General features: G+C 42.2%; 1 protein-coding gene across 3 annotated transcripts in view; it reads left to right on the forward strand.

Moving 5' to 3' along the window:
* The window catches only part of RhoGAP68F (Rho GTPase activating protein at 68F), a 229,681-nt gene that overhangs the window by 52,187 nt on the left and 163,000 nt on the right, over positions 1–14,494 (forward strand). The window contains exons 1-2 of one of the 3 annotated variants that reach the window (XM_050168777.2): positions 7,083–7,172; positions 12,042–12,068. The exons of 1 other annotated variant lie outside the window; for it this stretch is intronic. In XM_050168777.2, the coding sequence (XP_050024734.1) occupies positions 7,151–7,172; positions 12,042–12,068 (49 nt within the window). In that variant the 5' untranslated portion in view covers positions 7,083–7,150. Of the gene's footprint in view, positions 1–7,082; positions 7,173–12,041; positions 12,069–14,494 lie in introns of those variants that run through there. One more of the 3 variants, XM_050168775.3, reaches the window with a different exon arrangement.

Consider the following 14,494-nt stretch of genomic DNA (forward strand, 5'->3'; position numbering starts at 1 on the left):
CACGTTAGCATGATTACGGCAAAGAGGGCAAAATTTCCCACGGATATTCCTTCGTCCGTTGCCATTGCCGTGGCGCGGTGACGACGAGGAGCACGAGCCGCATGATGCCGGGGAGTTGCCAAATCCTAGCTTTGGAGAAGCCGTCGCGGCTCTCGACCTCCTCCGCAGGTACGTCGCACCTCACAGCGACGCTGACAGCAATGCGGCCTTCCAGGCTATTGAGAAACGTGTGGTGATTTCTATTGAGTGAAAGAAACGGCAAGCCACCATTCTAGACTTTTTTAAGTTCTAAGCGCACTCTGTGGAAATAAATTGTGTATAGTTGAAGCTGTACTTTTTTAATTGGTTTTCTGAGCTTTCCTCACTGTTGCGTTTTCCCGGCTGTTACGTTTTTTTTCCTCGGTCCGGTGAAAAACGTATGAACGGGGTTCCACTGTATTATTGGAGTAACGTTGCGTCATGTCTAACACAAACAAACATGGCTAGCGAATTTATAAACATTTGCTAAACCTACACGAATAACTCAACACTCATCAAATATCCTAGATCTCGTCTTAACGTCACACCCCGATAAGATGCCTCCTCTAACTTACGTCAGTGGTCTTAGTGATCACACCATCATCCGTGCCACGTTTCCTTGCATTATACTGAAAAGTAAGATATCAAAGAAAGTACTAACACGATATGATAAAGCCGATTATTCAAGCATTAATCGTGAACTTTCTATCTTTCATGATCAACTTGCCCTTACGTATCAGCGGCGGTCGACCAAGAGTAACTGGGCACTTTTCAAAACAAAAATGCTGCGTTTAATAGGTCTTTACATTCTAACTATCACGATAAATGAAAGAGCGCATTCCCCCTGCTTCAACACTACTTTGAAGCGCTTTAAACAATAAGAAAAAAGCGATTATTTCGTGTAGCCAAATGCTCAGGTTCTTCTGCGTGGGAAAAATATACCAAGGCCACTAAAGCATAGAACTCATTAAAAGCACACACAAAACGTAATTTCTCTTCTACTACCGTCCCAAACGTGTTGCACTCTAACCCACGGCGTTTTTGGAAAACGATAAAACCCAAAACTAATAGCTCTATTTCTCTATGTGATAATTCTGGCTCACCCATTTCTAACTCAAATGTTCCTGATGCCTTGAACCTTGCATTTTGTTCAATGTTTACAAAAGAACCTGCCAATGAACTACCAGACTTACCATTTTTCGATTTTACACCAATGGAAAGTATTAATTTTAGGCCGGTAGGCATCGTTAAGGTAATAGATGGCCTGAAGTGCTCATCATCCTGTGGGACCGACGGTATTAATGCCAAAGTGTTAAAAAATACGAAGTATGTCTGTAGTTCGATCCTCTGTATCATCTTTCAGCAATCACTTGACACAGGCAATGTTCCAAGAGACTGGAAAACAGGGAAGGTCATTCTAGTCTTCAAGAAAGGTGATCGGTCTTCCCAAGGTAACTACCGCCCCATTTCACTCGCCAGCATATGCTCAAAGATCATGGAACATGTCATTTACTCTCATGTTGCTAACTTCCTAACTTCAGTGAAGTTCTTTCACCCTAATCAACATGGCTTCAGGAAAGATCACCCATGCAAAATGCAGCTAGCTTTATTTATTCATGATATTCATTTAAACCTCGAATCTAACATTCCAACTGACGCCCTGTTTTTAGATTTCAGAAAGGCTTTCGATAAGGTTCCACATTCTCGCCTTTTACTAAAATTATCACGCCTCAACATTCACCCACTTGTTCTTAACTGGATCCAGTGTTTTTTAACTAACCGAAAACAGTTTGTATATGCTAACAACCTTACATCTTCCGTTTCCTCCGTTCTATCTGGTGTACCTCAGGGCATTGTTCTTGGGCCACTCCTATTTTTAATCTACATCAATGACCTGCCATTCCCTGTAACCTCTGCAATACATCTTTTCGCTGATGATTGTGTCCTATACTGCCCTATCAATACCGTCGCAGATGTCTCTACTCTTCCGGAGGACCTCTTTCGTATTCAAGACTGGTGTGCTACATGGCTCATGTCCCTAAACGTTAGTAAGACTGTGCATATTTCATTCCATCGTCGACCTAGCTACATCCTCCCTGTCTACAAGATTAACAACTGTACTACATCTACTACTGACTCATTCAAGTACTTAGGAATTCACCTATCCAAACATTTGTCTTGGACAAATCATGTAAGCCACATAATTAATTCAGCTAACAAAATTCTTGGTTATCTTCGCCGTCGTAATCTCTTCATGGCACAACCACCCCTGAAATCAGTTGCCTATAAAACGCTTGTGCGACCGAAACTTGAATATGCATGTGCTATCTTTGACCCTTACGAAACTAATCTCACTGAAGCCCGTAAAAGTGTACAAAACCGTGCTGCTAGATTTATTCTTTCAGATTACTCATATCACCACTAGTGTTTCATCACTAAAATCTCAACTAGACCTATCGCCTCTTGCCTCTCGTCGTCGCATCTCTCGCCTATGCCTCTATCACAGGTTTTTTTTTATTCCATACCTCGTGACAGCCAGCTTGTCCAGCTGGCTCATCGTGTTCGTCGAACAGGCCATCCGAACTCGATAATCCCACCACAAGCTCGCACCACTACGTTCCTGCAGTCATTATTCGTCCGAACTGCCCGAGACTGGAATGGCCTTCCCAGACAAGCTGCACTCATCCGCGATACAGCACGCTTTAGATCTGCCATTGAGTGTTCCGACTCATCTTTCTAATTTCGACATCATCAATCCCGCCTTTTACATGCCCACCCCTCATGTAATGTCCTATTTTGGACCCTTGAGGTATTAGTAAATAAATAATAAATGAATACCTACTGCTTTTCTCATGAGATATGCCGAGTGGTGTTCGAAATATCTGTGTATCCTATTTAGCAAGTCTTTATCTTGTGCAGAAGTTCTGGATGACTAGAAGTACGCAAAGGTTACCCCACTACCCAAATCAGAAAACAGGTCGCTTATCACTTCATACAGACCGATTTCATTGTTACCATCATGTAGAAAAACTCTTGAGCACATTATATTTAAGCATATTTTGGTGTTCCTGAATGACAACAATATAATTGGTTCCAGGCAGCATGGGTTTCGGAAGGGACTGTCTACAACAACACAGCTACTCGAAACTATCCACGAACTCGCAGCAATTCTAGACAGACAGGGCCAAACTGATATAATATTCATAGATTTCGAAAAAGCATTTGACTGCGTGTCTCACACTAAACTGCTGTTAAAGCTACAAACAATACTTAAAAATGATTCTTTGATTTCATGGATTTCTGCATATCTGTCGTTAAGGCGGCAAAGTGTGTTTATCGACGGCGCGCATTCTGGATCAGCACCAGTTCGGTCGGACATTACATAGGGGTCCGTCCTTGGGCCTCTTTCTTTTTCTAATCTTTGTCATTGATTTAAGGGGGGACGCGGGTTTTACATCGCAAAAAATGGCCAAAAAATGGATTTTTTGAAAATCACATTTTCAGTTTCTATAACCCTTTTTCTATCTGATACCCAAATACCATCACTGTAAACCACTTAGAAGTGCTCAAAAAAATTCGTTTTATCAGCCAAGGTGGGGAAAAATCTCGCGCAAATCAAGAAAGAACAGCGTTTTTCACGCCACAATATATCCGGAACGGCGCGACCGAGCGCCGCCATCTTGGTCTCGTTGGAAAGCGCATTTCTCCGTCTTCAAATTTGCCGCTTCAGCGATATCCTCCATACAGAAACAAGCGCACAAAAAGCAAACGATTGAAGGTCGTGCCGGAGTCTGCGATTGGCCGCGCCTGCCACGTGACTCCAGCGCGGTTCGCCATTGGTCCGGCGCTCGCGTCGTCTGCTCGGCTCTTTGCACCTCGCGAGTTTGATGTCTCCACTCGCCGTAATCTCGACGTGTCAAAACGGGCGCTACGCGGACATCGCAGTAGCGTGGCTGATCCCTACGCTTGTGGACGTTTCAGACTCGCGGCTAAGCATTCCGGGCATCGGCTACGCGGACTTCGCGACCAAGATTCACGCGCGGAATCCTCGGACATGCGGCTAAGCCTTTCAGCACTCGGTGTTTCGAATTCATGATAAATTCGTATCGCGCACGCAATCCTCGGAAACGCGGCTAAACATTTCGCGCATAGGGATTCTCCGACTCGGCGATCATGCACATAGCGCGCGGACTTCTCGGACCGTCACGTAATCATTTTGTGCATCGGCGCCTCCGACTGAAACGTGAAAATACGATTATTTGCAGATGACTGTATACTATATCAAGAAGACAATAGCGTAAATGATCAGGTCCGTTTGAATTGTTCACTAGCCAAGGTAGAAGCATGGTTTGCCACATGGCAAATGAATGTTAATGCAAAGAAAACAGTTGCTATGTCAGTAACACGAAAACATCACCCCTTAAAATTTTCTTACAGTTTCAGTGGTAATAATCTATCTGTGGTTAGAAGCTACAAATACTTAGGCCTCGTAATTTCATCCGACCTCAGATGGAACGAGCACATATCTCATATTACAAAAAGGCAACGCGGCAACTTTGTTATTTGAGAAGGACGCTATGACAGTCCACACAAGAAATCCATTTTCTGGCGTACAAAACATATATTAAACCAATTCTTGAGTACACCTCGGTAATATGGGATCCGTACACCCTGAAGAACATTACACAATTAGAAAAAATTCAAAGAAAATTTGTTTGATTCGTATTCAACTGTTAGAGCTGGCACGTATCTCCGACTGTTCTTATTAGCAAAGCCAACTCGGAAAAATTAAAATTAAGGCGATATAGGGACCGTCTGAAATACATGTATTTACTTTATCATGATATGCTGGGGATAGATAAGGGTATGTATATTACTTTAGTTACCAGGCGTGCAACACAATCTAATCATCTGAAAAAAAATAAAGGAATTTTTGTGCAGAACAAACATATTTAAAAACATGTTTTTTCCTCGGACGATAGGTGAGTGGAATGCAGTCCCTGCCATACAGTTGAATGCCTGACAGTCCAGTCATTTTGCAACATGCTGAATAGCGTTTAGACTTGATATGTATGTGTATGCATATGTATATGTGTGCATAAATTTAATCTTTCTTTCTTTCTTTTTGATTTACATTATACGGAAGTGCTTTTTTTCGCTTGCTTGTCATTATTATTTGTAGATTTTTGCTGCTCAACCAACTGAGCATGCGCGATGTCTTTCAGCATACCAGTATGAATGTGACTCCTTGTTATTAATATCGCGTTGTTATCAGTATGCCCTGTACAGCTCGTGCGGTTCAGCGAATGTACATATTCTAAAATATATTGAAATTGTGTAAAGCTTTTTCCTTCGATTGCTCTGTACGACTTGTGCGGATCAGGGAATATGTCTATTGCAATGTATTGAATTCTCGTAATGAATTTTGCTGTTCATTTTTTTTGTTCATCTGTATATCGCACTGTCCACTCCTGCCCAAGGCCTAAGACTAAGGCCGGCAGTATCCTGTAAATAAATAAATAAAACCTACTGGGTGTTTCTGAGAAGACCAATTAAATAAAAATAATCTGTGGCATATATAGCATGCTTGTAATCCATGAGCTGTATTGCTCAAGCAGGCGGGCATTACTTGCACAACACATGGAAATGCATAATCGACTAATTTATGAAATCCCCAATTATCTTTAACTCATTACCTCAAGGCGCATATTACAAGTTTAAAATTGTACATTGCAACGTGGTTCTGCTTGGAACGAATTTTTGAAATGACACCAGTTTTGAAATATTAATTCCTGAACTTCCAGAAGAAATACATTGGTGTTGCAGTTACTTTTCTTCTTCATTGCATAAAATGGTGCTTTGTTAAAAAAAAGTGTAACAACAGTGCAGTTTTTCCGCCTGTTCCATGGCACATATCTTGAAAAACGGTTGCATTCAGAGAATTATCTTCAAGTGGATATATGCCATCGGGTGCAATTTGCTCATTGCAGTGTGTACCACAAAACCAATCCAAAAACCAAACCAAACCAATTTTTGGAAGTGACCGCCTAGTGATTTGATTGTCTGTTACTATCCCTTGCCTTTTTTTCTAGTTTTTTTGTTTTTCTGTGTCTGTTTCCGTTGATTGCTGGCACGTACGTTCATCGATGCGCAATGTTATTTTTTCAGGATTTTATCGCCCCCTTCCCTTTCACTTCTGCCTTTCCCCTTATATGTGGTATCCGTCTTCCGTCAATAAAATTCAGTTGACAGTCAGCCCTTGTGTCTCGTCCTTGTTACTTTGTGGATGCATGTGTTAGCGCTGTTACAATTTTCAAATCAAGTATGCACCAACTGGCCCAGAAAGAAGTTTTAATAATAATGTACCACAAGGTTATTGCTTAAAATTTGAATTAGTCGATTATGCATTTCGATTTCTCGTGCAAGCAATGTGTGCCTCTTGGAGTGCACTGGTTCAACGACTAGAATGGCTTTATATCTGCCACAGGCGATTTCTTAAGGGTTGCCAGAAACATAGGGTGTCAACGCATCAGAGTTTATTACTCACCTCTTGACCTTGTGGTCATCACACCAGCTCATTTGAGCCACTCCAGAGCTGTTTATCCCCAGTTCCACCCATCTGATCCTTCTTCGTACAACCAACTCTGAATGACTTGCCTCGTCGCGTGGTGCTGCACTCCCATATTATCGATTGTATTTTATTTATGCACCTCATGTTATGCTCCTGTATAGGGTCCTTTGAGGTAACCGAATAAACAATTGCATGCTCATCAAAATAAATTGCTAATCACATTAACGTGTTCAACTATCCTGAAATGAATGCGCAGCTAAATAGTTCCCCCAAAATTAAATGCAACTGGCCCCTTTGATTGCGTTGTCGAATCTGAGCAGCCGAAAATGCACCACCGCAGTACGAGCGCTGTGTCTGTTCTGGCCGCTCTCTCTCTGGAGGCCCAATGACTGTTGTGTCCACCTGCATGCGTAGTGGAGTGTGCCGCCTTTATCTTTAGATAAGGGTTCCACGAGCAGCGTACATGATAAGGACCGCGCGTTAGCCAGAACGGATAGGCTTGCTGTCCGAAAGCAGACCACCGATAATACCTTTGCTTCCCATCTTGAGGCACGGTGAACAATGTCCCAACAAGACGCCTCAGGTGCGTATACGTGGGCGATTGTGGACTGCGGATTGCAGAGGCGTCGGCACTTCATGAAGGTGGCCTTTTGCCGCTGCCGCATTTCAGCATTATAATGCCGACAACTGCGCATGTGATGTGGTATTATAAATGCACGAAATTTCCACAATATTGCCGACTCAGTATTCACATTCATGGTGTAAATCTCTGAAATTCCTTAAATTTCAGTCATTCCACCCTATCTGACTAGTGTCGCCTTGTGTCACAGAACCAAAGCCGCCCTTTTTTATCGAATCTGCACCGGGTCAGCGCAATTACTCCAGCTTGGCGGTGCAATACGGGACGTATAGCGCAACATTGTTCTGTGTGCACTGCTATGATCTCACTGATATCAACGCATAGCGCAACGTGTTATAGACGGAATGAAGTACAAGAATCGCCCCACATGCAAGCGCAGTTGACAATGGGTTATTCCATGCGAAACGTCCCAGACTCAAAAAGTGACCATTATTGAAGGGGGGGGGGGGGGGGGGAGTGCTGGATGTAAAAAGGCATAGAGTTTTTCACTATATTACCTAGAGGGAAATCTGGCGCTGCTGCGCTGCGGTATGCATGGGAATGCCAGTATATTGTGACTTCGGATTGGCATCGTTCTCGCAGAGCGAGGCAAGCACCGTTCCATCTGTCACAATGATTCATTTTCAACTAAAACTGCACGTAAGAAGCTGTTTTAGCTTTATTATTGCACAAAAACATGTTTTGTCTAACTGGGAGAACTTGTTATTGCATGTGCAATTATATAAAACATAAAAAGTATCAGCAGGCCGCTAAAGTTGGAGGACACACGACGAGATTTGCGCTCGCTTTGAAACAGTTTGTTGTCTGTTCTTGCTTTTCTTCGCTTGGCCATGCATTGTAGGTGAGTAAAGATGTAATATGCGTGAATTGAAACGTTTCATTAGATTTTACTTTAAGAACGCATTATTTGTGTAGCCATATCCACATTTTAGACGAAGCCTCTTACGACACCAGCCAACACAAGCCTCACAGACACATATACAGTCATTCCCATGATGGCACAGCGCCCCTTAGGAAACTCCCATAGACAGTGGCACAAGATTTCCCTCTAGATGTTATAGTGAGAAACTATGTGACAAGGTTTCACTGAAGTGTTTTTTTTTAGGTTACGTGAGCGCTTTGAAATTTACGTAAAGAAGCAAAAGTTGGTTGGAGGTACATGTTTTTTCATTCAGGTCTGAAACTAGGTGCAATAACAGTTTTTCAGAACATTGTATTGGCATCCTTCTTACATGTGACGTCTTAATTGAAAGTATTTTAGAATTTTATTTGGCTAAGTTAAAAAACAATAAATGTTGCGTTTTCAGGAAGCTTTTGTAGAAACTGCGTTTGTTTTTCAGGTACAGTTTTTCTCCCTTTTTGCCTGTTGCTATGGTGTATGCTAAAAATAATTTGTAGTTATTAAGAAATATATATTTTTCTAGAGAAATACCTCCAAAGTTGGGAAAAAATGAATTTCTGGCAGCATTCAGGCTGAATTTAAGCATTAAGGCTCTGCAGATAAATATATGTCAGATAGCTCAATTAGCTTGTGATCTCGTATTTTTATTTGAGTAAGTTTTGTCTTAAGCAAGAAAACAATTTTTGAATTCAACAACTAATATCACAGGCACTGCCACCACTCTCCTCATCGTCTGCACGTCATCATCTGCTCTTCTTGTCATCTGCTGGCCAGCGGGTGGTGGCTAGTACACGGGGTGATAATCTTTCAGTTTTATAGAATTTTTAAAAGTCACAGACACCATAATTGTAGTCCTCGATCTGGATTGTTCAGGTAGGCGGACATTACTTGCACCAAAAGTCGAACCACATATAGCCTGTAAATAATACTTACACGCATTGCTTGGTCTATTTGCAGCCATGAAAATACAAAGGCCTTCGTATGTCTGCAGTTGCAAAATGTTGCTACTGGACATTATGAAGCAGATTCCAGCCCATTCTATTTCCTTGGCTGATGTTTTGATATAACCCACGCCAAATCAATTTATTACATATTTATTCGATTATAAGGCGAGGGTTATACTATACTAATCATTATACTAGTCCACAAAAAGGGAGACGTTAAAGAATTCAAAAATTATAGGCCCATTAGCTTACTCCCAGTATTATATAAAATATTCACCAAAATAATCTCAAATACAATAAGGGCAACACTGAACTTTAGTCAATGAAGGGAACAGGCTGGCTTCAGGAAGGAATATTCTACAATAGATCAAATCCATGTCATTAATCAAGTTATCAGGAAATTTGGAGAGTACAATAAGCCTCTTTATATAGCTTTCATAGATCAAAAAAGGCATTTCATTCAGTAGAGATACCAGCAGTCATAGAGGCATTATGTAATCAAGGAGTACAGAATGCTTACGTAAATAGCTTGGAAACTATCTGCAGAGGTTCTACAGCTACCTTAATTCTACACAATAAAATCAGGAAGATACCTATGAAGAAAGGGGTCAGACAGGGAGACACAATCCCTCCAACGCTATTGATGGCGTGCTTGGAAGAAGTATTTAAGCTCTTAAACTGGGAAGGCTTAGGAGTAAGGATCGACGGCAGATATTTCAGTAACCTTTGGTTTGCCGATGAGATTGTTCTATTCAACAACAATGCAGACGAGTTACAACAAATGATTGAGGACCTTAACAGAGAGAGCGTAAGAGTGGGGTTGATTATTATGCAGAAGACAAAGATGGTGATGAATAGCCGGGCAAGGGAACAAGAATTCAGGATCGCCACTCAGCCTCTAGAGTCTGTGAAGGAGTATGTTTACCTAGGTAAATTTAACTACAGAGAATCCTGATCATGAGAAGGAAATTCATAGAATAAAAATGGGTTGGATCGCATATGGCAGACATTAATTGTCAGCTCCTGACTGGAAGCTTACCATTATCATTGAAAAGGAAGGTATACGATCAGGGCATTTTACCAGTGCTTACATATGGGGCAGAGACTCGGAGACTGACAAAGAAGCTTGAGAGCAAGTTAAGGACCATGCAAAGAGCGATGGAACAAAGAATGCTAGGCATAACCTTGAGAGACAGAAGGAGAGTGGTTTGGATCAGAGAGCAAACGGGTATAGGTGATATTCTAATTGACATCAAGAGAAAAAAATGGAGCTGGGCAGGACATGTAATGTGCCGGTTAGATAATCGTTGGACCATTATGGTTACAGAATGCGTACCAAGAGAATGGAAACGCAGTCAAGGATGGCAGAAGACTAGGTGGAGCTTTGAAATTAGGAAATTCACAGGCAGTAGTTGGAATCGGTTGGCGCAGGACAGGGGTAATTGGAGATCGCAGGGAGAGGCCTTCGTCCTGCAGTGGACGTAAAACAGCTGGTGGTGGTGATGATGATGATGGTGAGGAGAGGGTGCACTTAGGTGACCTGCGAAAAAACACAAGCATAGGTGCTAATGTAAGGCGATGTAGAGTAGCCAATGGATTATTCAGGCTTTGCGGCGATTGCTCGAAATAATCAGAAACCCCCTGAATAATCGGAATACAGTCATACATTTTTGTAACGAATTGCTTGGGACCCCTAAAATCCTTTGTTATAGAGGTCACTTCTTTATAAAGAGAACAAAAATGATTTAACGTGAGTCCAAGAGATGCTTAGTGAAATAAGTCTATATATTTTTGTGCAGACTTTCCTTGATAAAATGCGCAATTCCAGTGGTTCACGGCAGCGAAACACGGGAATGATATGATGTCAGGTAAAAAGCTACAGCTATCGCCTTCCTTGCCGTCTGCAACCATGCTCAGAGGCACTTCGTCACTGTTATCTTTGGTGACATCCATATACCGCCCTAGGTAGCTTTGAAGACGTCAGTTATGATGATGTCAACTGCGACGTCAGGTGCCACTCCACCCACAGCAGCACTGCATTACACCGCGACTGGCAGCGTATGAGTGTAGAAATCCCTGGAGCAGTACAACACTCCCTGCCATTGGCACTTTTGTAAAGTACATCGCTAACGCTGCCGTTAGCACAGAGTGCAGCCAGGTGGCCTCTGTGGAGGGCCGAGCATGTGATGTTCGTTGCAGGTCAACCGTTGGCGGCATCTAAATTCCTTAGTTGTTCAGGCAATTTCATTGCAGTAGTCTTCGTTGTACTCACGTACTAGTACTCACGTACGGTGCAGAAACCTGGAGGTTTACAAAAAGGGTTCTACTTAAATTGAGGACGACGCAACGAGCTGTGGAAAGAAGAATGATAGGTGCAACGTTAAGGGATAAGAAAAGAGCAGATTGGGTGAGGGAACAAACGCGAGTTAATGACATCTTAGGTGAAATCAACAAAAAGAAATGGGCATGGGCAGGACATGTAATGAGGAGGGAAGATAACCGATGGTCATTAAGGGTTACGGACTGGATTCCAAGGGAAGGGAAACCTAGCAGGGGGCGGCAGAAAGTTAGGTGGGCGGATGAGATTAAGAAGTTTGCAGGGACAACATGGCCCCAATTAGTACATGACCGGGTAGTTGGAGAAGTATGGGAGAGGCCTTTTCCCTGCAGTGGGCGTAACCAGGCTGCTGCTGCTGCTGCTGATGATGATCAATAATGTAATAGAAGTTATTATTTATGTAGTTATTATGTATTTGTCCATACAACTATCAAAGGCATGCTGCAATGAGAGACTACTGAAACAAATTCACTGTTAGAAATTTGGCGGCAATGATGCAAAACATAGTCTTATTGTTGCCTTGTTTACTGAAGCTTTATTTCTGCTTCCTTGTTTAAAAATTGCCCTTTCGTACATTCGTGTTCTTTCTTCGAGTTGATTAACATATCTTTTGCATTTTCCTTTTCAAGGCACCCACGGGACTCTCCCAATCAAAGGTGAGGCAATTGGCTATGTGCAAGGATGTGCAATTGAGTTTAAATTAAATGTGGATGAGAACAATGAAGTTAAGCTAGTTCTCCCACTTGGTTACCTGTCATTGTAATGTGTGATGGTGCATGACAGGGGCTAAATGCTCTCTTGATGCAAAACTAAGTGTTCGGTAAGGGATTACGTTTAAAAATGCAGAAAAGGAGGTGTGTCTACAGCGGCTTGTGAGGCAGTGTCCGTCAGCTGATGGCAGCAGCATTGAACACCACACTCTTGCACGTGTATACAAAAAAAAAATGAATGGCATTACCAGAATTTATTATGCACATTTATGCTGTTACTGATAAATATGGATATAATATAATAAGGTGTTTTGTAATGGATAACTTAATGCCTTCTGGTCTGGCTTCTTGTGTTTCGATTTCATTTCATTCGCATAGTATTTGCCTTTTTGCCTGCACATGTAGGTAATGTGGTTGCATTGTTTTGAACATGAACTCGTGCCTAGTGATGTTTCTTTGTTTCCTCTAATTGTCAGTCAAATAATAAGTAAGTCAGTCAATCAAATTATGGTGCCCTGGAAAAGCCGTGAAGTCTTTGTGTTAGTGCAATAAATGATAGCAGTAAAGGGCATAACGCAATGTCAAAAGCATTACAGTATGGAAGTACTACCACTAAATATGCGAATGATCACCACAGTGAAAAGAAGAATGAAGTTGACAAGTGTGGCGAAATGGCCTTGTTGGTGTGTCTTGAGTGGCAGCAGCAGTAGTAAAGACAAAACACAGGGAGACGCAGGGGTATCCGGTGTGTGTGTGTCTCTCCGTTTTTTGTCTTTGTACTAGGTGCTCAACTGCTGCCATGAAAAGAGGGCTGTATTTTCATCACATGGAAAGTATAATATTTCGGAAAAAATGATAAGAAGGTTGCAGTTGAGGTAGCTGAATAGCTGTAACTTTAGCAGCACCCCCCAGCTGTAATGTAGCGCCCTGACGACAAGAAGGAAGAGCTTTCTTTGAGCACAGTAGCAGTCTACATTGTAATGACAGGATGCTTTAGCTAGCTCAAGTTTTATGAGCTGGTATGCATGGAAAGTGCAGAGATGCTCTTCTTGAGCAACAAGGAGGAGTTTCGGCAAAGGGCTTGTCTGGGCCCTATTGTCATTGTCCACTTTTCAAAATGCTGGCCTTAGGTTCAGCCTTCCCTTGTTTTGTACTGTGTTCATCCATTCAAGTGTCCGCTTTCGTGACTACTTTTTTAAGCAAGGCTTAATTGGAAGTGGGCTAGTTATTAGCAGTCAGTGGAACATTATTTTCAACAATACAAAAGCGATGTACAAAAATATTAACCCTGATAGCCTATAATGTGGCTAGTTACCAGTCCAATAACTGTACAACCAAGAATGTACGAGTCAGCTGGAAACACACACACACACGCACACACCGGGTGTCCCAATTACCTTGGACCAAGATTTTTTTAAAACCCATGAGCTCTAGAGAAATCGTACCGACTGCATAGTAGCCGTAGTCGTGCGTATTTACAGCGACTATATTTTTCATCACAAAGTATTAATTGATTTTAATTAGTAAACTTTTAATTATTGCTTGAATCATAAACATATCAATTACGAAGTTGTAGTTGTAGCACGAAACAAATTGCATTTGTTTCGAGCTAGGCTTTGCCTCGTTGGTTTTTCTGAGAAAAAACGAAGCGCGCGAAACATCCAAAATACGAAATAGATACGCGCTTGCACACCGCTACTCAAGCACTCCCTAGCAAATACCATATTTACTCGCGTAATGATTGCACCCCTGAATCTTGTCGTCAAAATTTGATTTTTTAAACTTCCCGTGTAATGATCGCACCCCGAACTTGCTGCAGCGATATGTAGTTTGCCAAGTCTAGCTAATAATGATCGCGCTTACCATCTGTCGAATGCTACACGAACGACTCTTCAAGACAAACCAAGCGGTCTGCACGCACTAAACATACTTAAGTAGATGGCTCATTTCATTACTTTTGTGGCGACACACTCCGCGCATATTTCTGCGCACCCTCCGTCTTCCTATCAACTGGCCCAGCATAACACAGCTGCTCGCTGGACTGCATGGTCGATAAAACATAGCGCCACCGCCATGTCACCCGAGGTATGCGTCACTGACGGTGGCTATAAAAACAGGCTGCCTGGCTGAGAAAGACCGCTTTCTACCTTCCGCTACTGGGACGAACGTAGCGTTGGTATGTCTGTCCGCTGCCATTGTTGGTCGATTAAAGAGTCGTTATGTTTTTATGTTGGGATTCGTCCTTCGGCAGACACGACATCCCACACTTTCATCACTTCCCGCACTTCTATGACAAAAAGAGGTACAACCAAACTTGCCTTTATTATGTAGGCTTTATAATGGTTGTGGTCAACAACAAAAAAGGCACCTTT

This window comes from Dermacentor andersoni, chromosome 10, assembly GCF_023375885.2.
Source record: "Dermacentor andersoni chromosome 10, qqDerAnde1_hic_scaffold, whole genome shotgun sequence".
NCBI lineage: Eukaryota > Metazoa > Arthropoda > Arachnida > Ixodida > Ixodidae > Dermacentor > Dermacentor andersoni.